Source organism: Aspergillus multicolor, assembly GCF_047715735.1.
Source record: "Aspergillus multicolor strain CBS 133.54 unplaced genomic scaffold BDW74scaffold_1, whole genome shotgun sequence".
NCBI lineage: Eukaryota > Fungi > Ascomycota > Eurotiomycetes > Eurotiales > Aspergillaceae > Aspergillus > Aspergillus multicolor.
Window position 1 is genome coordinate 1452187 of NW_027395952.1, and position 22374 is coordinate 1474560.

General features: G+C 51.5%; 8 protein-coding genes across 8 annotated transcripts; 6 read left to right on the forward strand and 2 right to left on the reverse strand.

Annotated features, from left to right (window-relative positions):
- Positions 1–37: 37 nt before the first annotated feature.
- On the forward strand, positions 38–1134 carry BDW74DRAFT_142334 (RNA methyltransferase). Its single transcript, XM_073722709.1, has 4 exons — positions 38–167; positions 227–325; positions 402–694; positions 754–1134. The coding sequence occupies exons 1-4, from the start codon at positions 91–93 to the stop codon at positions 996–998; spliced, it is 714 nt and encodes a 237-aa protein (XP_073589770.1). The 5' UTR covers positions 38–90; the 3' UTR covers positions 999–1134.
- A 99-nt stretch (positions 1135–1233) lies between these two features.
- Positions 1234–5629, forward strand: BDW74DRAFT_142336 (DUF3591 domain-containing protein). The gene is made up of 4 exons (XM_073722710.1): positions 1234–4526; positions 4585–4641; positions 4744–4929; positions 5262–5629. Exons 1-4 carry the CDS (start codon positions 1534–1536, stop codon positions 5347–5349), a joined length of 3324 nt encoding a protein of 1107 aa, XP_073589771.1. The 5' UTR covers positions 1234–1533; the 3' UTR covers positions 5350–5629.
- A 264-nt stretch (positions 5630–5893) lies between these two features.
- BDW74DRAFT_172501 (serine/threonine-protein kinase) lies at positions 5894–8844 on the reverse strand (the record flags this gene model as incomplete). Its single annotated transcript, XM_073727549.1, has 4 exons — positions 5894–6637; positions 6693–6755; positions 6810–8572; positions 8634–8844. The coding sequence occupies 4 exons, from the start codon at positions 8842–8844 to the stop codon at positions 5894–5896; spliced, it is 2781 nt and encodes a 926-aa protein (XP_073589772.1).
- On the reverse strand, positions 8791–11082 carry BDW74DRAFT_5182 (FKBP-type peptidyl-prolyl cis-trans isomerase). The gene is made up of 4 exons (XM_073733026.1): positions 10781–11082; positions 10299–10727; positions 9541–10243; positions 8791–9474 (listed from the first exon to the last, which is right to left on the reverse strand). Exons 1-4 carry the CDS (start codon positions 10868–10870, stop codon positions 9269–9271), a joined length of 1428 nt encoding a protein of 475 aa, XP_073589773.1. The 5' UTR covers positions 10871–11082; the 3' UTR covers positions 8791–9268.
- A 222-nt stretch (positions 11083–11304) lies between these two features.
- Positions 11305–15077, forward strand: BDW74DRAFT_5183 (putative DNA damage repair protein Mus42). Its single transcript, XM_073733027.1, has 2 exons — positions 11305–11436; positions 11505–15077. Exons 1-2 carry the CDS (start codon positions 11382–11384, stop codon positions 14927–14929), a joined length of 3480 nt encoding a protein of 1159 aa, XP_073589774.1. The 5' UTR covers positions 11305–11381; the 3' UTR covers positions 14930–15077.
- Positions 15078–15087: 10 nt separating this feature from the next.
- BDW74DRAFT_142343 (putative sister chromatid separation protein (Src1)) lies at positions 15088–18197 on the forward strand. The gene is made up of 2 exons (XM_073722711.1): positions 15088–17161; positions 17294–18197. The coding sequence occupies exons 1-2, from the start codon at positions 15666–15668 to the stop codon at positions 17907–17909; spliced, it is 2112 nt and encodes a 703-aa protein (XP_073589775.1). The 5' UTR covers positions 15088–15665; the 3' UTR covers positions 17910–18197.
- A 1805-nt stretch (positions 18198–20002) lies between these two features.
- On the forward strand, positions 20003–20980 carry BDW74DRAFT_5213 (uncharacterized protein). The gene is made up of 2 exons (XM_073733038.1): positions 20003–20684; positions 20955–20980. The coding sequence occupies exon 1, from the start codon at positions 20127–20129 to the stop codon at positions 20595–20597; it is 471 nt and encodes a 156-aa protein (XP_073589776.1). The 5' UTR covers positions 20003–20126; the 3' UTR covers positions 20598–20684; positions 20955–20980.
- Positions 20963–21829, forward strand: BDW74DRAFT_5220 (Zn(II)2Cys6 transcription factor domain-containing protein). The gene is made up of 2 exons (XM_073733044.1): positions 20963–21243; positions 21371–21829. Exons 1-2 carry the CDS (start codon positions 21094–21096, stop codon positions 21728–21730), a joined length of 510 nt encoding a protein of 169 aa, XP_073589777.1. The 5' UTR covers positions 20963–21093; the 3' UTR covers positions 21731–21829.
- Positions 21830–22374: the final 545 nt, after the last annotated feature.

The window sequence follows — 22374 nt, forward strand, 5'->3', positions numbered from 1 at the left end:
GACGGCCATCGTCGGGTGTTCAAGACCAGATGAGAAGGACTTTTCCTACTCTCTGACTCTGATCCATGTCTTGACCACGATATTGCCACCATGTCTGGTGACGAAGAACCCCCCTCCGGAGTCCATCATTATGAGACTCGTGGTGATGTGCCTTGGGACATACAGAAGTACGAATTCCGCTCCGCATGCTGGCTTCGGAGAAGAGCTAACTCACGGTGTGCTATAGCTACTTCTCTCAACGTTACGATCTCTTCTCCAAGTATGACGAAGGTGTCTGGCTGACCGATGATGCGTGGTTCGGTGTTACTCCGGAGTTGATAGCTACGTACGTGAAGCTTTTTTTTTCCCAGCCTTTGTTACCCGGAGAAAGAATAAGGGCGCTAACGTCCGTCACCCCATAGAAAGATAGCAGATCAGATAGCACACGCTGCTCCACCCGAACGGAAGGTTCTTGTAGATGTCTTTGCCGGCGCCGGAGGGAACACCATCGCTTTTGCTCGCTCCGGACACTGGAAAAGAGTTTATGCTATTGAGAAAGACCCCGCGACACTGCGGTGCGCGCAACACAATGCAGAGGTATACGGGGTTGCAGATAAAATTACCTGGTTTCAGGGCGACTGCTTCGAGATCATCAAGTCGCAGTTGAAGGACTTGGCGCCGTATAGCGTGCTCTTTGCGAGTCCGCCTTGGGGAGGTATGTCAATCCTTACCCTTGCCTTCTCTTCAACCTATCTAACATTATTCTTGTCATAGGACCCGGGTATCGATCAGATTACGTATTCGACCTGAGCACGATGGAACCGTACTCACTCAATACGCTCTACACGGAGTTTTCCCAATTCACAAAATACGTGACTCTTTACCTACCACGAACATCGGATCTCAATCAGCTTGCTAAGATGGTCAAAGACGACGGACCTGCTCCAGTTATGCATTATTGTATGAGAGGGGCTAGCAAAGCGTTGTGTATATTTTACGGCGGATTTAAACTAACTTGACGCAGCCACCTGTACCTATTCTACACTAGAGATTTCAGTCTAACCATGTTTCCAAGAGCTTAATAGAAGATAGTTCAGTGCACTTCTTGGGCTCCTTTGGAACAATTCTTTAAACGCCCATAATCTATAGTATAAGCTCATTACCTGATTCGGGCTAGCGCCCCGCTCTATCTTGACTCCAGTATCTTCACGTGTTCCGCTCCTTCAACTTCCAAGGTTGAGCCTCAGATTCCTTTCTCGTTCTGTCCTTACTATCAAGACGGCAAACCCTTCTTTCGCTTTTATGACCTCTTAGCCACTTGATCTCGGATTACTTTCGTCTCCCGGGAACCGACTTTTGTTGGCGATGACCTCACTTCCACTTCATCAGAATCTCTGATCGCTCGAGCCTGCGCGGCGTACCAGGTCTCTCTGCTAACCTCAAATCTACCTCTTCCGCGTCGCCCGCCATCTAGTGTTCCTATCTGTGTCTAATCGGCGCAGCCATCGTACAACAAACTCCACTCAAACCTCCCCCAATCTTACATCGTCAAAAATGCCTCACGCGACGGCCGCCTCGCCGGGCCCAGAGGTCGAAGATGCCGACTTTGACAATGTCATGCGACAGATGAACGGCCCCCCAACAGACGGCGGCATGTCTTTCGACTTCCTGAACCGAGAACTGGAGCCTGGCGAAAAAGCAGACGATGCGATAGATTACGAGGATTTTGATGACGACGAGCTCCCGGAGGAAGAAGAAATCTCTCAACACAACGCGCAGGCAGTGGGGGCAAACGGGCTTGATATTCCTGATGTATCGGACGATGCTCTCTTTGGAGGTGGTGATGATGACCTGTTTGGAGCCCCGGAGAAAGATGAGCAGGCCCCTCCTGATGAGCTGGATGATTTGTTCGGGGAGGCGCCATCGTCACCACGTCCGGAACACGCCGACGAAATCCGTGATCTATTCATCGACGAGGAGGAAGAACGCCCACAGGCAGTGGAGCCACCGCAAGATACTCAAATGGAGGAAGATCAGGAATCATTGCAGGATGATGGGGAGTTAGCCTCGATTGCTGACGATATGGACCCAGCCTCTCTACGCGCCTGGAAGCTACAACAGGCTCTGTTTGCCATGTCAAATGTCGGTCCCGACAACCCTCCAGCTCCGCCTGAGAATGTCGAAGAATTGCTCCACTCTTTGTTCCCCATGTTCGAGCGCAATACGCTACCCCGATTCCTCGAACTCATCCCTCATAAAAAGGCGTATTTTGTCGGCAAGCCGCCAGTAAAGCCACCAAAGCCGGTTCTACCAGGGAAAGTGAACATTGAACTAGCACAGGACCAGGAGAAAGTGTTTAGGTCTGGAGGCCAAGCCTTCAAGCGCTCGTTGGAAGCCGAGAATCACGGCATTGTTCCGGTCGCCGAGATGTCGCAAGAAGAGGACGAAGAGGAAACCCGGGATGAATTTGATCTTGACTACGAGTCTGATGAGCCGCTACCCGGCGGTATCACCGCGGATGATCTTCGTGTCGTCTGCGCGGACTGGGATGTTAGGGACGACATTTCCATTATGGAAGTTGATGAGCCTGCAGACATGGAGGATGCAAACGCAGAGGATGACTGGCTATTTGAAACCACGAGGCTAGCCAAGAAAAGAAAACTCGGTCGGGATCCCATGGAGATCATTTCATTATCGCACATTGACTTGCCTCTCCTCGACGATCCAGAGCAAGTAAGCTCCAAGGTTGCGCAGAAGGTTACGTTGGATCTGAACGATCCGCATTTGCTGCTCGATGAGCGGGGCCCTGAGACTGCTGTATCCAAGCCCAAAGCATCCGGGGCCCGCAATAGAGAGGAGATAGATGTCAATGTTACCCGTCGTCTCACGGCACGCTACAACATCTCTAACGACCAAGCCTACGATATGCTCAAACAGAATCACCAAAACAAGGTCCGCAGTACTTTGGGAAATGTCACACTGGAGCACAGTATGCCAGCGTTACGGTTACAGTGGCCTTACTACAAGACAGAGCTGGCCAAGGCCGAGGCGAGATCCTTCCACCGTCCATCATTGTCATTCCGACCAGGACAAAGCTGTTGGTTTAAGAATCCAGCCTATATTAAACGCAAGCACCACAAAGGCAAAGATATCCGTCAACTCTACGATTCAACCAAAGCGCTTTCTATGGCGGACAATTCCCATGTTCTGCTGGTTGAGTATTCCGAGGAATCACCGCTTGCTCTCTCGAATTTCGGTATGGCCAACCGCATCATAAACTATTACAGGAAGAAGAATACAGAGGACCCCACTCGGCCTAAAGCCGAGATTGGAGAAACGGCAGTACTCTTGCCTCAGGATAAAAGTCCCTTCTCTATCTTCGGCCACGTCGACCCGGGTGAAGTCACGCCGGCCATCTCAAACTCCATGTATCGTGCACCCTTGTTCGCGCACCAAGCAAAATCCACAGACTTCCTTGTTGTTCGCAACAGTACCGGCTCAGGTGGCAGTGACTACTATATCCGTAACATTGATAACATGTTCGTCGCTGGGCAACAGTTCCCGTCTGTTGATATTCCCGGACCTCACTCTCGGAAGGTTACCACTGTGGCGAAGAACCGAATGAAAATGCTGGTTTATCGCCTACTCAAGAAGAGTCCAGATCTTCGACTATCCATCAGCGATGTTACTGCTCATATCCCTGGCACGAGTGACATGCAGAATCGTCAGAAAGTAAAAGACTTCCTTCAACACGACAAGGACACTAAGTACTGGGTGCCTCTGGAACCAGTACCAGAGCAGGATACGATACGATCGTGGGTGCAACCTGAAGACGTCTGCCTGCTCGAGGCTATGCAAGTGGGTCAACAGCATTTGCATGATACCGGGTACGGCAACGATGCGGAAACCGGAGGTGATGATGATAACGATGAAGAGTCTGAAAGCTTCGAGCAGCAGATGGCACCATGGAAAGCCAGTCGTAACTTCTTACTTGCGTCTCAAGGGAAGGCTATGCTTACACTGCATGGTGAAGGCGATCCTACCGGACGTGGTGAAGGTTTCAGTTTCATCAAAACATCAATGAAAGGAGGATTCAAAGCAATTGGCGAAAGTGTCGAAGACAAGCTGGATGCTCAACGGTTGAAGGAACTTGGCGGTCATAGCTACAATGTTGCACGACAGCAAAAGTCATACGAGACCTCTATCCGACGGATCTGGGACGCCCAAAAAGCCAGCTTATCGTCCACCATCGAACACTCAGATGACGAAGCTAACATGTCAGACGAAGAGGAAGATGATTTCAATAAGCCTACCCCGCGTTCGGAAGCTCCTACTCCGGCTCCGGCTCGTCGCGACGATGAGACGACAAGTCAGTTCAGCAAGATGAGCCGAATGAGTTTATCTGCTCATAAGGGTAAAGTTCTACGCATTATTCGCCAGGTCCAAGATAAGGATGGCGTTCATCAGAAAGAGACACTGGTGTCGGATCCCCGAGTCATCCGTCACTATCTGCAGCACAAACACCGCCTTGAGTCGCTCACTACAAGGTAAGTGGTCTTTACCTATTTGATCATTGAAACTCTATTCTCACGATAATATCTTTAGACTTGACTGCCTCAAACCCACGGGAGATCCCGAAGTGGATGCCCGAAACAGGAGACTGTATGCCCATATAACATCCCGCTCTGCCACCCTCCTTCCCCCATCTCCCTCTTCCTACAACAGTGGCCTCCTGAAACAATTACCAACTGAACAACTTCGCAGCATCGAGCAAGAGCTAAGCCGCCTCAACCGCAATAAAGAACGCCGCTTTGCGCGTGAGAAACAGAAGGGTGTTCTTCGCACAGCGGACTCCCCCGCGGATGGAGCCCCAGGAAACTCCAAGTCCGCGGGCACCCAGCGCAAGTGTGCAAACTGCGGCCAGGTTGGCCACATCAAGACGAACAAAAAGTGCGTATACAACCGCGCCCGCGCCGCTGGAGCGGTCGATGGCTTCCCTGCCTCGTTTGATATCACGCGGTCCTTTTTCATCAACCCCACCCCCCACTTCAAATCCTGAATACCCCCTACCCCCTCATTCCCACATCTTTCTGGGAGATATGCTACAGCTGTCAGCATCAAGTCGGAAAGATCTTGAGCAGGAGGTCGAGGGCCTGCTCACTTTCCCGCATCTCTACCCTCTGGACCCAACTCAACCCAAACATCCTACTCTGGACCCATACCTTTCTTTGCCACTCTACACATCAAAAAGCTAACAACGCGACTCTTGCTTTGTACAACAGACTCTGCCCCCTTCTGAACGGAACGATGAAACCCGAAGACCGAGTCAGCGATTCCGCATTTGCTATGGGCGCTCCTCCTGCCATATAAATACGAAGAAAAAAGGTAATAAGGAAGAAACCAAAAAGAAAGCGTTATTATTTCCATGTCCATTTGCATTCATGATACCCTGCTGTTATTGACGACGTTGTGTTTGTTATTGGGATCAGACTGCAAAGAAATGGCCCTTGCATCTCATGAGGCCAGCTGCCAGATCTGTATGTTATGTGTGTGGAAGACAGGATTTTTATTTTAGATACTTTACCCCTTGGTGAATCCATGACACTGATCAATCTATGGGGTTACGTCTCAAATCAGAGCTAGACTGTCAACTATCTTCACCGTCAACCACTCATCATCCATACAGGGTCTACAGGTTGGCTTCGCGGAGTAAACGAGTGCCGACGTAAATCTCAGATTGCAAGGTTTTCATTGGGGTAGTCTGCTCAAGTAAAGATCCTCTACAAGCTAAGAATGCCATTGCCGTTGCGGCTTGTTGATGCATTGGCTCTCGAAGCCAATACAACCAAAGGGAAAGACACAAGCAGACATATGTACTATCCTTTCTATTGCCGACTCGGTTTTCCTCATTCCGTCATCGATACAGCTCCGATAGCTGACCTCGCGAGATATAGGGCCGACCCCTCTCCGGAGTGAGAGCCATAATCACTCCTTTAGGCCGGCGATACGTGTATCCTAGAAACGCACCCTTCTTACGCATTTCGAGTACGGTCCTCCGAAGTCGTTTATCCCGTAAGATCTTGTCCCGTGGCCGTCTGGGTTCCTGGTGCTTCTTCTTTCCCTTAGCAGGAGGTTTTGCATTGTCCTTGGTACCATCATTTCCTGGCAGATGCGCACTGGGTCTCACATCATTCTTCGAAGGTGGCCCAAGCCTATGCAGCCCTCCATTGCCCCCAGGTGAGACACCTTCGTTTCCTTGATAGGCTTCAGAATCTGTGGACTCATCGTCGTGGTCTGTAGGGTATTCCCCGTCCTCGAAGTATCTAGTATCTTCCCATCCCCTGACCTTGGGAACGAACGGCGGAGACATGCGATGTATCTCGTCCCAGTTAATACCACGGAAGAAGGTATGAGACTTAATATCAGCCGCGTCATTGGGATAAACGTAAAGCCCTTGGTAGTTCTGGTTGGAGCCGTCGGGCTTGTAGAAAAAACACTTGGTTGGCCTAGCAGTGAGGGTATCGTTTGACTTGTATTTGTTCGAAGACAAGCGGAATTCTCTCTCCTGGAGAAGGGAGTTGATAACATCAATTGCCTCTGCGGATACCAGTTTGTCGGTCGGTCGATGGACGGGGAAATATAACGTTTGTAAATGATGCTTTCCATGCCATGTTAGCAGGCCCCTGATTGTGATGACAAGCTATAATACTCACATGTATCTTCATCTTCGTCTTATGGCGGTCCTCGGATGCAAATGGAGTGAAACCGTAGAGGCACTATGAGCGTGTTAATCGAGTAGTGGGGGAACAAAGCGCAAGACAACTAAATACCTCGTAAAGGATGATGCCAATGCTCCACCAGTCACAGCGGCCGTCGTAGGGGTGGCCACGAATGACTTCTGGCGCCATATACTGGCTCGTTCCAACGACGCTCCTCGCCATCCTACGTTTTTGATTCTTGTCGCGCCATCCGAGGAGCCCGTTGGTTGGTGGATGTATCCAGTCGTCGTCCATGAATCCGTCCTCATGAGCTGCGCCAGGGGACTGTTTGTGAGCGTCCTGTGACTCTTTCTGGTCCTCTGCATCCCCGTGGACCTGAATACCAAGCCGCTTAAGTAAAGAATGTCGCTGATAAGTAAAGTACCACTGGTCATGGGCCCAGTGTCCGTCGAAGGCGAGGCCGAAATCAGAAATCTTCAGGTGTCCAGAGGCAGAGATGAGAAAGTTGTCGGGTTTCACGTCACGATGGATCCAGTGAAGCCGATGGGCTTCTTCGATACACAATATCATCTCTGCGACATACCACCGGGCAATGTCCTCAGCTAGGATGTTATGCCGCACCAACAACCCAAGAAAATCGCCACCGACCATGTAGTCCATCACCAAGTATAGATAGCTGTGGTCTTGAAAGCTTGCTATCAAAGGCACGATCCAGCGTGATTTCGAGGACGCCACCAAGAAGTCGCGTTCCGCACGGAGATGACCCTCCTGGCTGTTTCTAATCATCACTGACTTCCTGATGACCTTCATAGCGAAGACATCCTTTTTCATCCCAGTCATCGCCTGACGATGGCCAGATTTAGGGGTAAGCGGAGCCCTACCCGACTGAGCGTGCCCCGTAGCGTGACTTGGCGGGCAGTCTGCGTCCTTTTCCCTCACCAGCCGAACGACCCCAAAGCTCCCTCTTCCCAAGATTTTTATGACCTCAAACCCTGCGAGGGATGGGGTTTCGTCACGAGAGCTTTGGCCATGCGAACGGCTCTTCAAGACTCGGCATTGGCGGAGATACTCCCTCTCCTGGGCGACCCATTGCTTCTTGACCTTAGCTTTCTCATCCGGACTTAATGGAAGAGTAAGAATGTATTGATCAAGCTCCAACTGACGTTGATTTCGCGTGTCGACTCCGGAATAAAGAGTGTGGAAGTAGGTCTCGAAGAACACTTTTGCATTAGCAGCGGCTTCGGCCGTCAGGATCGAAGGTGAGATAACCGGCGTTTCGCTGACCGGGCTAAGCGGGCATTCAATGAGGTTGGCATGTGATGTATGGTGCTTGAAGAAGATGGCCTGACAATTATTGCCATCTCCGGATGGCTGTGAACTTCCTGGGGATACAGAGGTAGGTGCCGTGGACAAACTGTCGCCCGGCGAGCCCTTGCTACTAGGCGTCGATGAGCCGGAACTACCATTTGGGTTGACATTGACTGGCGGATTAGAATTGCCAGGCGTGTTCAGCGACGCTTGAAAGTGGAGAGCCTGTACGCTCGGACGTAGGTTGAGATGCGAACGATGAATGACAGTAGGACTACCAAACGTTGTGGATAGTTTCATGGATACAATCCTTGCGAGTTCGACAGGAGTTGACTGGCTTCGTTTGAGGTCGAGAAATTTCGGAGATGCAGTACCCTCATCCGGTGTTTCCCCCTCCGCTTGCTTCGGCGCTTGCGCAGGGCTTGCAGGTGAGTCTGCCGAGTTAATGGGCAGTGGTTTGAAATTGTCAGGATATGTTTTGCAACGATCGAAGGCGTCCTGTTGTGGAGTTCCTTCAGCCTCGGAAGAACCACTGCCTGTGCCACGAGAGTTGTCTGGTTTGACGGCTAGCAAGACGTATATTAGCAGGTATCACAAGACTTGCAGCGTAACATCAAGTGGACCTACTTTGAGTAGGATTCTTAAGGCCTAGAAGCGAGAGTAAGCGGGAACTTCGCTGCCGAATGCGAACTCGTATGTTGTCTTTGGGGAGTCGCCCGACAACGCCATCCGATCCCAGTCCTTCTGACAAAGCCGATCCTGTCCCTGATTGTCCAAAAAAGTTCGAGCCGCTAGGTTTCAGCGGGTACTGTACTAGTCTTTGTTGCTCCTCAGACATGCTGCCGAGGTACGAGAACGGACCGTAAACGAGAACGTCCCGATACCCTATGCGAAAATTAATGATAGAGGCATAGAACAGTACCAATGATGCGGCGAGTGCCGGGTGTAGACAACTAAGCTGATATGAAGCAGATTCGGTTTAGCTATAGAAAGGCAAAGAGAGGAGGATTTGAGTGCAAACTAGAAAGCACGACAAACGGCAGTCGCCACCTTCCTGTCCAGAGACACGAAGACATAGTGTAGACATTAAAAATGAAAAAGAGCTATAATTCGATAACACCTAAACTCCTATGGTTCTTTTGAGAAAAGCGGAAGCAAAGTGGAAGCTAAGACAAAAGACACGAAAGATAAAAGGTATATCATCCGCACGTACGCTTACACCAGCCCTGATCAGAGTGCATCCACACGCTCAGAGGGTCCCTCTATTTGATTTCCAAAAGCTTGACATCGAAGATCAACTTCGAGTTGCCAGGAATACCAGGGACGCCCTTCTTGCCGTAGGCGAGGTGAGCGGGGATGGTGATACGGCGCTCACCACCAGGAGCCATGCCAGCAACACCAATATCCCAGCCCTTGATCACCTCACCCCTGCCGAGCTTGAAGGTGAAAGGCTTGCCCTTCTTGTTGGCTGTCGAGTGTCCATGTTAGCGGGCATTCGATGGATTTAGTACGGTTGATGAATCAGGGAACTTACAGTCAAAGACCTTGCCACTCTCAAGCTTACCGATGTAACGCATGGCAACGGTGTTGCCAGCAGCGGCAGCAGATCCCTTACCCAGCTTCTTGTCATCAATGATCACTCCCTTCACCTCCTTAACGCCAAGGGTTCCAGCGGTCTTGTCGGTTTTCTCAGCGGGCTTCTTCTCCTTGGAAGGCGTGGGGCCCTGCTCAAGGTTCTTGGCAAACTGAACCTTCTTGGCCTCCTTCTGCTCCGGCTTAGCTTCAACAGCGGAAGCCTCACCGTTGTTCTTCTTGAGCTTCTTCTGTTGCTTCTTGGTCTCACCGTTGGCCGCAGCCTTGGCCTTGCCATCCTTAGCAATCTGGTCCTCCAGAGCAGCCTCCTCGGCACCGCGCTTCTTCTTGCCCTTGGCGTCAACAAGCTTGGGAGCTTCCTCCTCATCGGTGTCAACCTCTGTGATTCTGGGGTTCTCCAGGTCGTCGAGGTCGTCGCTCTCGTCATCCTCGCCCATCATGAGCTCGTCGATATCAAGCTCATCCTCGTCGGGAGACAGATCGTAATCCTCCTCGTCCTCCTCGTCAGATTCATCATAATCATCCTGCGGCTCATCGATAGGCATAACGTAGTTTCCGGTAAGGTAAATGGTGTGAGATCCGGTAGCCTTGAAGAAAACACGCTCGCCTTCGGCAACGGTAATGTCAAGGGTTTGCTGGTAGTTCTGCAGATATATTGTCAATACGGACACATGTGCAGACGAAGGGAAAGCAACATACCCTCTCGGGATCCAGAGTGCAGATAACCATCTCTTCAAGCTCCAAGCCCTCATCGGATTCATCGTCCTCATCGTCGTCATCGGTGGCGGGGGCCTTGCCCTTGACAAGCTTGGAAATGGCGGCCTTGAGGTCAAACTCCTCACCCTCGTCAGAATCCTCGTCATCCGACATGGCATCCTCTAATTCCTTCAGGTAAGCGGCCTCCTTCAGCTTACGGGCCTTTTCCTTGTCGCTTGGGCCTCCGTTGAGCTCCTCGTCGTCAGAGTCTTCCTCGGAGTCATCTTCGTCTTCATCCTCGTAGTCTGAATCTTCCTCGTCCAATCCAGGAGGAGCACGGATGAGTCTGAGAGTAGCTCTGGGGCGGCGGGTGTTATCATCGTCAAACTCGGGAGTCTCATCAGGGTCAATGGCGGCCATGCTCACTCGGAACTGTCTGATTGTCAGTTTGTTGACATCTCTGCATATTGATAGGCTTAACGAACCATAGCAGCAGCATTGGGAACTGCAGGAACCAAAGCACCATCAGCGGGCACCCGGAGGGCGTACACAGCAACTGGCTGAACTGCAGACATCGTGAAGGCGTTTAGAAATTATGAAATATAGACAAGAGGTAAGACAATGCTGTTATATAGAATCGAATGAACGACCGTCTGGCGCGTGAAGAGAGGGATGGGGTCGAACAGAAAGAGCGCCTTCAGGTCCGGACAAGCAAAATCAACCACGACGGATATGAGCAGAGAAAGATGGAGCAGTCCAAGCAAGAAGAGGAACAAGGCGAAAGAAAACAAATCCGAATCGCAACTTTTTCGGCTGCTCCAATTTTGCCCCATTTTTCTTTTTTTCACCGCTGCAGCCTTATATCCAATAGGCCAGCTCTATCGCATACCGCTTTCCCCGACCGCCAATTACTGCCCGCCGTCTCTCACATGATCTCGTACCGTCTTCGCGTCAAGGCAGAAGCTCCATCGAGGTTCCTTGAGAGAGATGCGTAGCATTTGTCTCTCAGTCCATCTCTGTCGTCGGTGGCGATCGCTTTACAGTGCATAGCTTCCTGGAACATGAAGTGACATCGCTTAGTCCTTCATGGGCTCCCGCTTAGATGCAACCTCGAGCGCAGTGCGCAAACGGATCCAAAGCCGTAAGTATACCTACTGCCTAACGCCACCAAACCATGAAGATGACTATCTAACACATTCTCGCAATCAGATGCATTTGATGGCGAAGAGGGCGAGGAATATGAAGCATCGAAATTTGGTGGCTTCGGCGATTATATGCGCCGCAAAAAGACCAAGCTTCAAAACCTCGACAATGATATCCGGTCCTCGGCCGCGGAAAATAGCTATCCTCAGATCTTTCGAACGGTTGTAGCATGCGTAAACGGCTACACACAACCTTCACTACAGGATCTTCACAAACTTGTCGTGCGCCATGGAGGGGGCTTTCTCCAGTACCTCGACGGCAAGACCTCCGCGACGCATATCATCGCCAGCTCGCTCACTCCTAAAAAGAGGGAGGAATTTCGGCGATACCGCGTTGTCAAGCCAGCATGGGTCGTGGATAGCGTCAATGCGGGAAGGCTACTTCCTTGGGATTCATACAGGGTTGTAGATGAAGGGCAGGGACAGAAAGTCCTCAATTTCGACGGCGGTCAAATGCTTAGCCAAACAAACAGTCCCCGCGCCAGCTATAAAGACGAAAGTCGATCAAGCTGGTATACTTCTCAGTTGGTATCGGAGCGGCTGAGAAACGACGAATTGCCCGATCCGTCTGACATTACGACAAGCAAGCAACCAAACGTCGCAACGCAATCCGACTATGGTGACTTTCCTAGCTTCACCTTGGATGAGCCGGCTGAGACTGCTGACTTACCCAAATCTTCATCGCCAAACGCGCAGGAAAACGACCTGGATGTTTCTTCTGTCACACAGCGTGCCTCTCCACCGGATCATCCAACAAATATGGAGGCGGTATCAGCTCCACAATCTGCCGTTGTGCCTTCGAAGGCAGAAATGACCTCTGAGGAATACAACGCTCAACTGCTATCCGACCCCCGTATGAGGAACTCGAGCGTGGTAAACCCAGAATTCCTCCAGCAGTATTACAGAGAATCTCGATTGCACCATCTCTCAACATGGAAGGCCGAGCTGAAAGCACAACTTCAGTCGAAGGCGCAGGAAAAGTCTCACTCACAACGGCAGAAAAAACTCATTCCTGGTGCAAGGAGATACATCTTGCATGTTGATTTCGATTGTTTCTTTGCCGCGGTTTCCACGTTGAAGTACCCAGAACTCAAAGGCAAACCGGTTGCCATTGCACACGGGACTGGTACGGGATCTGAGATAGCGAGTTGTAACTATACTGCTCGTGCCTTTGGTGTGAAGAATGGCATGTGGATGAAGGGTGCTTTACGATCATGTCCGGATTTACAAGTACTGCCCTATGACTTTCCTGCGTATGAGGATGCTAGCCGGAAGTTCTACCGTGCCATACTCGCAATTGACGGTTTGGTTCAAAGTGTTAGTATTGATGAAGCGCTCGTCGATATCACCAATATATGTATTGAGGCGGGTGGATCGGAGGGCAAAGGAGTATCCGAAGGTTCGGTTTACAGGGAGCAAGCCAAAGCCGATGATATTGCGGACCAGTTACGGGCCTCTGTGAAAAGAGAAACGGGCTGTGCAGTTTCTGTCGGTATAGGGGGCAATATTCTGCAGGCAAAGGTTGCCCTACGAAAGGCAAAACCAGCCGGCCAGTTTCAACTAAGACCTGATGCTGTTCTCGATTTTATCGGAGAGCTTCCGGTACAAAACCTTCCAGGTGTGGGCTACAGTCTCAGTACGAAGTTGGAAGACCTTGGTGTGAAGATTGCCAAGGATATCAGAGACCTCTCGCGAGAGAAGCTATCTTCTAGTTTGGGGCCCAAGACAGGAGCCAAACTTTGGGATTATGCGCGTGGTATTGACCGGACTGAGGTTGGTAACGAGGTCGCTCGGAAGTCGGTCTCCGCGGAGGTTAACTGGGGTATTCGTTTTGTCACTCAGGATCAGGCAGACGACTTCATGCGATCGTTGTGCGAGGAGCTGCACCGGAGACTTGTTGAAAATTTAGTCAAAGGTAAGCAGCTCACTCTCAAGGTCATGCGCAGGGCGCTTGATGCTCCATTGGAGCCAGTCAAGCATCTCGGGCACGGAAAATGCGATGTCTTAAACAAAAGTGTCATCCTTGGGATCGCTACGAATTCGGCTGAGGTTCTTGGGAAAGAGGCCATTGCCATGCTTCGAGGCCTGAATATTCCCCCTGGAGATCTTAGAGGGTTGGGCGTTCAAATGACCAAGCTCGAGCCGCTCAACTCGACTTCTGAAAACCCGGACGGCAGTCAGCAGCAGCTGGCATTTAGAGCATCTCCTGCGCGTAAACGCCCACAGCCTGCTGATGATCCAGATCTTCTGGATAGTCCCCGCAAGGGTGAGGCCGAGTCCATACGACACGGTCCATTGCTGAATGACCCCACACAGAAACCGCTAAACATCTCAGGAACTCAGTTCATCATGCCATCTCAACCGGACCCAGCAGTTGTTGCAGAACTGCCGAGAGATATTCGATCGAAGCTCGTCGCGCAAGGTAAACCGCGGACCGTGTCTCGCGCCGGGTCTCCATTTGGTCCAGGACCAGTTTATCGTCAGGAACCTGCGGCGGCTTTGCCGCCGCAATCCCAGTTAGATCCGGACACTCTAGCCGCACTTCCAGAAGACGTCCTCGCTGAGGTTCTAGGATACTATGACCAGTCATCCGGCAATGCCACCGCGATAACCGCAGCTCAGACAGTATCACCGCCCCAACTCAGACCCTCCTCATCTTCGTCGTCCGTCCCATCTCTCAAATTACGCAAACCAACAACGCCACCGAAGAAACGCCGTGGCCGCCCTCCTCTTAAGCCACTCCAACCCTCAAGCCTCACTCAAGCCAAGTTCGCTTTTCCAAGACCAGAACCCCGTCTCCGTCGCCTATCCCCTACACGATATCATGACCTGACCCCGGACCCCGAGATATCCGCCGACTTTCTAGCTGCTCTCCCTGAAGACATCCGCCGCGAAGTCCTTGAGGAGCAGAAACACAAGCGGTCCCGACTCCACCAGAGCACCACAATTGCAGCCGCGCCCAGAACCGTACCGTCAGATCGAGGCCATCACCAGCTCCACGAGAAACAAATACGCCTTCCACCTCTTCCACCAAGACCAACATTTACCTCCAAACACCTCTTTAATCCCTCAGACCTCCGCGATGAAGCGACTGCCTGGCATGCCGCTTTTGCGCAAGAGGGGCCATTTCGCGACGATGTTACTGCTCTTGCAGTCTATTTGAAGCGGGTGGTGGTGGATGAGCGAGACGTTGAGAAAGCGGTTTCGTTGGTAAAGTGGCTTACCTGGTTGGTTGAGGACGAGAGAGGCGGTGATGGTGGTGATGAACGCTTTATGAGCGCGAGTCCGTCAAGGGACATGAGCAAGAGTTCTCAAGCTAGTGAACCAGGTTCTCAGGGTGCGATATCGTGGGATGAAGCGTTAACGTGTCTACGCGATGGAATTCTGGAGGGCTTGGAGGAGAGGGGAATGCCTGCTGTAGATTTCTCTTGACCAACTTTCCTAGCATTTGACCATATTAAGATCTAGGCTACGTCGTTTGTAAATATGACTTAACGACGAAATGAATCTTCTCTTCATCATCCTAGTCACAGTATATACTTCTCTTGCTCAATACATTTGGCCCAGGAGATGAATAATAAACTGTACAGGCAACATTTACTTATTATCGTACATAGGTGCAATGTCCTCCCCAAATTAGCATACATAGTACAACTTCTAAGAAGCCTCCGTTCTATCCTTATTATTATGTAGACGTTGTCCTCACATACACCTACGTCATAATTTAATGCATAACTTATGAGTGGTGGACGTCAGATCACGTGCTTGAAACTCTGTTTGTTGTTTTCAACCAACTTGATGTCTCTGAGCTTCTTCCATCATCTTCTCTGTTTGTATCTGTCATTCATCCATATCTCATTTGGGAGTGAACTTTTTCGTGACTTTCAGGTCTTCAACAAGTTCATTCACAACTGGAGTGAGGCAAGGGTTGTGACTGCCAAATTTGAACCCCGCTCTTCTCTGTTGCCCTGGATACGGTCGCATCTTCATGATCCGCGAATAACGGCGACCACTCCAAGTCGGGCAACTATCTGCATCAAATTTGCTGAAGATTCTGCTGCAGCTAGATTCTGCTTTTGCTCTTTTCATCTCGTCTTGTTCCGTCCAAAGTACACTTTAATCCAACACTTAAGCGCTTGGCCTTGCTGAGGTCATTGTGTCCTCAACCATGTCGGACGACCTCGATTACTTGTCGTCGGACTTCGACCTTAACTCCCTAACTATGCCCCGTCTTCGCTCTATCCTCGTCAGCCACGACGTACCATACCCAGCCTCCGCCAAAAAGGCCCAGCTTATCCGTATCCTCGAAGATGAGGTCTTGCCTCAAGCGAGAAAGCTTCTCAGAGAGCGCGAGCGAGTGAGGCGCACTAGCGAAGGAATCACGAACATGCCCAGTCGCGAATCGTCGGTTGTCAGTGAACACGAATTCGCGCGAGATCGCGTCGCACCTACGCCATCATCAGTGTCTACTGCTGGGCGAAGAGGCCGTTCTCGAGTCAGCGCACGCGCATCAACAGCCGACACCGAGGATGCTAGTGTTACCGCCACTCCGTCGTCACGAAGAACTACTACCAGGTCACGACGGTCGCAGAAACCTGAGGCGGAATCAGCTGAAGAACTCCTGGCGACTCCTGTGCCTCCCACCGCTGTCACACCACGTCCATCTACTGCAAGTAAAGCTCGTCGAAGAGACTTGACCACGCCCAAGCAGGCGGATATTCCACCTTCGGCGATCAAGACCGAGCCGAAGCGCGAAAGCGTATTCACGGACGACAACCCTTTCCAAAGTGGTTCCCCTGCGTCATGGGAGGGTAGAAGGTCAGGAGGAATAAGTTCGGAAAGGAAGAGACAGAGCAGCGCGCGGTTTTCTTTGGTAAAGTCCCCCGTCAAGGAAATGAGCTCGCCTAAATCCGAAACCCCCGTCTCGATAAAGCATGAGGATTTGGACGAAGCGGACCAATCACTTGCAGCCTATGAACCACACGACATCGATAGCGATTTCGGCGAAGAATTTACTCCAGACGAGCAACTGGCGCTGGAACGAGAACAGGCAGATTTGATGTATCCTCCGAGGCCACCTCGCAAACGCCAACAGAAGCCGGGGCCAGTGGCTCGGGCCGTTCCTTGGCTAATCATCCTTTCACTTTTTACAAGCTTCGGCGCTTGGTGGCGCAAAGAGAAGATAGAGATTGGATTCTGCGGCATCGGAAAGCCAACTTGGTCTTTGGCGGAGACTAAAGTCCCGGAATGGGCGAACGTTCTGGAACCGCAGTGCGAGCCGTGTCCTTCCCATGCATTCTGTTACCCTGATTTTGAGGTTCGATGCGAGCACGACTTCATTCTTACTCCGCATCCGCTGTCACTTGGGGGCCTGGTTCCTCTTGCACCGACCTGCGAACCTGACAGTGAGAAGGCACGCCGCGTGAAGGCTGTCGCAGACAAGGCTGTGGAGGCTCTCCGTGATCGAAGGGCCAAATGGGAATGTGGACTACTCTCCGATGGCAGCAAAGAAACCGCAGGGCCGGATGTTACCGAAAGCGATCTCAAAGAAGAAGTTGGAAAGAAACGCCGGAAAGGGATGACCGATGCGGAGTTTGACGACTTGTGGAAAGGCGCGCTCGGCGATATTATTGCGAAAGAGGAAGTGGTGGCCAAAACTATCCCGTAAGTTGCCAATGATTCATATTCTTTGAGGGGTTTTCTTGTGCTCTTACCCGTCCCGGTAATGGCCAGCATCCAAGAATCAGATTTCTGACCTGTATATTGGAACTAACAGAATCGACACCACAATCACAGATCATCGTCTGTCCTTACCCTCACATCCACCTCCGTCGCCCGCCTCCCCCTCTCCTGTGCAGCCCGCCGCTACGTCAGGCTCTCTCTCCTCGCGTATCGACTACCTCTTTCAGTTTTAATTTTCTGCATCGCGGCGGCGGCGTATGCACGCTCTCGTGTGCTTGCCCGCCGTTCCGACCTCGCTCGTGTCCCCGAGTTGGTCGCCACAACATTGGACCGCCTAGCAACGCAGGCAGCTTTGCATGCGCGAGGTCATGCTCACGAACCCCACATTCCAATTGGACAGCTCCGTGATGATGTACTCCGATCGGAATTGCGAGGCAATCGACGAGAGGAAATTTGGAAGCGTGTACGCAACGTCGTTGAGGGTAATGCCAATGTCCGGGCATCGGTCCGTGAGGGTCGTGGTGGAGATGTCGCCCGCACATGGGAATGGATTGGAGGTATTGGGGGCGTTGGGGGCGTTGAAAAGCAGATCGAGGGAGGCGCGGAAAGGGTGCACTTTTCTCCCGTAACGAGCTCAGAAACCCGCTCGCCGAGTGGTTTGGATACACCGCCCGTCGGAAGCCAGGAAAAAGCTGTGCGCAAATGGGATGAGGGCAGGCCTATATACTAATCACTACGCTTGTCCACTCTTACGGTGATGCCGCCCCCATCAGGGTCACGCTTTGTTGATCCAATCTTCTTGGTCAATCTCTCTTGGTTTTTCTTTTGAGAACGACGGGCTTGGGGTTCAGAATGTATCTATTATTCTTTCACACTCGATTTCTTGATAAGTACCTACATGGTTGCGATTCGGGCGGCGTCGGTTGTCGCACAACTTAGGGTTATTTGGAATTGCACGCATTCTTGAAGCGCATTTTACGTACTTCTGAAACGCTCACTGGCCATTTGCATGTTTTGCTGTAGTCTTTAGAGGGCACCTGCCGGCCACATCCTTCCATCCCAAGCATGTGGGCGCCCGTCAGCCCCCAAAAAGCCATCCGTAGCCCTCCGTCGGCAACTGATTCTGCACCCAAGACCTCAGCTCCTGCAGGCTGCAACCGTTTAGCGAGCACTCCTCCTATGAGCACCCTCTTCTCCCCGCCATGAGCAAAGTTGGATTGGAGGGACTGTCTGGTCAGCAGAGCTCGAGTCTTAAGAGTCTACACCAACCATCCACCAGTCCGCGCAGTAACCCCTAGTTATACAGCATATTTCCGGCCGGCGACAGCCCTGCCCAATTCGTGCCTAGTAATTACCCCTTTGGGGATGCCGGACGTCCCTCCCGCCTATCACAGCGAAAGGATATCTTGTCCGGCATGACCCCGCTAGACATTGCTCGTAGCAGAATTCGTCACACCCAGACTAGCTCTGGAATTCCGCGTGGGAGACGGTGGAAACGGCCAAAGGGGTGGGAAGAATATTCCAGACTCCCAGGATAGCGCTGGGTGGGAAGGTGGAGGTCGTCGCGTGTAATGTGGTTCGTAGGCCCTGAGATCCGTCGGACACGAGCCTGCTTTGTACTAGCTTTTGGCGTAACTGACTCTAACTCCTATCAAGAACTGCCTGGGAAAGGCGATGATTGGGGATCGGCGAGTGGGATTGGTGGATCGTTTACCTTGTGATTGCGATGGTGTAAGAGATTGCGCTTGACGCTGGGAATTTCGGGCTCTTTTTGTGTTAAGCTTGAAGCTTTAGCTAGAGCAGCGGCCAGCCCAGCAAGAACGGGCCCAACGGGGGGTGAGTGGCCCTGCAAGTGTTCATCACACTCGCACACTCGAATCAAGAGCTTGGATTTGGTTCTCCAGGTGTTCCTGTACGCTGGCCAGCTTCGATTAAGTGTTCGATCGCGATTCGATTCGGGCTTTGGTTCTATTCTTGACCTTTTCGGCCGTTTTAACCGCGGTGTGGGCACGGCAAACGTTGAACCTTTCCCCTGGGCCTTGAGGACTCGGAGCTGTAAGCGCGGGCCCTGATCTGGAACCCATGGGCATTGTCTATGCCTTGCTTTTGCTTTTGCTACGGTTTGTGCCTGACATATCGTCATGGTATAGATAGACGAAAAAGCTTCGTACTTCGTACCTTACTTCTTCAGTCATATTGCGCAGTAAGGAATAAGCCAAATCCTTCCGGTCTCTGATCCCGGTCTCCTATGAAGAAATCCTTCACGTGACAACTCTTGGCTAGGCAGGAATACGCGCTAACATGTCGAGCGTCAGTCCCTAACTCCACTACGCCCCTCTGGACGACGATATGCTGGAGGCCAGAGCCCCAAGGTCGACGATGCCGTCATGGGCGCCTACATTCGGGGACACCGTCCTCGAATTCCGACCCCCAGAATATAATGATTGAGTATGCAGGCCGCCCCCATGCATAAGTCCTTTCGTTGGCAATCTGTTGTCAGACTCGAGCTGCGCTGCCGATAGACCTAGTCTAGTTCGTTCAGCTACGATCTTCGTGTTTCTCCGTGGGTTGGATGAGGAGAGGATGGTCCTCGGCGATAACCAGGCGGCACTGGCGTCTCCATCCCCGCCACACTGCAAGCGAGTCACAGTGTGCAAATCCTCCCGGATATATTTTCCGTGACGAGGGTCGCATTGCATTCGTGCGGAATGCAAACGCTAGCTTGTGCGAGGGCCACCCAGTGCCCACTGGGCAATAATGGGATTTGAGGCAGCTCATGATTCACGAAAGAAAAGGAATGTGTTTCAAGAATTGCCCAGGAGAGACAGAGAAATGGAAATTCGATGGCTCGAGGGATGCCGGTCTGCCAAACGCGAACCAGATGCCCAGGACCGAAGAATAACGGCAATCCCTGCAGGGCAATATGGCCTAGCTCCGAGAGTGGGCAATGAAACTATTTGGAAGGTGGATGAATTATTGTCTCACGAGTCAAGACTTACGATTCACCGTGGTTGGTGGAGGTGGTATGCATGACCTTCGTCCACTGAAAAAGCGCGTCTGCCAACGGGTGTATCCGATCCCATATACCGGCCGTACAGCCCAGTGGCCTAGGGGCATATTGGTTTGCTCTGGAGGAAGTATAAAAACGGGAGTCGCTAGAGGATCGAATGGCAGTAACGAGCGTTTGATACCGGCGTCCGACATGCTGCTCAAAATCCACCCAGCAACTGTTAAAGTTAAACCTTGGGATGCCGACAGGCCCGACACCCACTCAAAAAGTCCGGCCGCACTCGCCACGTCTGTCAGGCTGGCCGCATGCACAGCTTCTTTTCACGCCACTAGGCCACTGCTCCCCTCTGCTCCGCGCTTAACTGTGCCTGGACCTCTTCTTGAATGGTCCGTGGGCTCCAAGCACTAACACGCCCGATTTTGACGCCTGAAGCCATATTTCTTCTTCTCCCCTGTCGAGCTCTTCTCTGAGTGCTCTGGATTTCAATTTCTCCAGGTAATTATCCTTGTTATAATTGTCGCGGGTGTCGCAAGCTTGTTCCGGCTGTTCTCATTGAAGCGGAGTGCTGCTGCTGCCACGGACCCCTCCAGCTTACCCACTCGCTCCTGCCCCTCCAATTCCATTATTATTCTCTCCATCATATAATCTCTCTTGTGTGGTGGTCACGCGCAGTAGCGCCTCAAACCATCTGTCTATCAACTTCATCCCCATCCCTACGTCGTATCCTCCAGGCCGAGAATGTTGATTGCGGTCACATCGAGCTAGATGTACTGTGTTCTAGAGAGTATGCCATCTGGGATATAAACTCTGGAATCCTTCAATTCTTCACTCTTCTTCGAGACTTCAACCTTTCTCTTATTACTCTCACTCAACCTTCCGCCCGGTGTCTTAGGGGTCGTAAACCATGGTCGATCATTCACCCAGGAACAATCTTCGTCCACTGGCCCCGAAAGGCCCTGACGCCGACGGTCGACAACCTAGTCGCTGCCCGGAAGACGGTCGAACAAAGCGAGCCTCAACCGCATGTGGTGAATGCAAGCTTCGTCGGACAAAGGTATTTTGGCTCTTCCTCTCTGTTCACGATGAGATCATTTTTCCCTCATTGCTCTGTAGTTCCGGAGGGCGATACTCTACCAGCCAATTGTTTCGGGAGAAGCTACTAACACTTCCTTTGATGGTAGTGCACTGTCGACGATTCCGGCGGCCCTTGCACCGAATGTGCGCTCCACAACCGGGAGTGTATAATTGACGAGCTGGCAGACAGACGTCGCAAGATTGCGGCCAAGGAAACTGAGGAGAATCTCCGAAGGACTCAGAGAGAGCTCCAAGAAACTCAGAGACAGTTACAGTACTACCGTACATACGTCAATTCCATTCTCAGCTCAATTCGAGGTTGCCAAGAAGCAGAGCTCACCAACATCGTCAAAGTTATCCGACACGGAACAGACGATGAGATCCAGGCCTACCTCTCTCAGTTTGTGCATTACTACCCTCATAATTCTCCAACAGGGCGCAGAGGCACCGGACATATGATGCGGTGATACCTGGGTAGCATTGACATCACCGACGCAATCTCGATACAGAATAGCCCCCCTTGTGGTACGCGACCACATTCAAACTCCGTTGTTGGGAAGATCCGGACCTTATGTGGACTTTTGATTGACGAGGCAAAGAGCTTCTCGTCCTTGGTATCATAGCTCGGCTGGTTCAGGACTGGTGCAACTGTTCATGCACTATCTCAGAATAGCTTTTCGGGTTTGCAAGGGCCAATCGGTGTTATCCTTTGTACCTTTGGTATCAACAAGCCAAACTCCAAGCGTCGCGGAAGAATTATTAAGCATACCGATCGGAGAAGGAATAAAGAGTTATAGAAGGGAAGGACTCGACATACTTTATCATTCATTAAGCTGTTCTCTTTTCTGTTTATCTTGTGTGGCATCTTCCCCTTTTGCGTACTCTTAGCTATTACCTTGCATCCTTGCCTCATTGAGTACATAACTCAGGTTTCGGGTCATTAATCTAGGTCTTACACCCCTAGCTTTATATCATAACTGTGGATATATAACTAGGCACTCAACGCGTGCCTGACGCCATTGGCATTTGGTTGACTTCTTAACTGAGATGGAGCTACGGTAGGTACTTCGTTTGTGATAGTCAGAATTTCTCCCCGCTCAATTCATTGTTA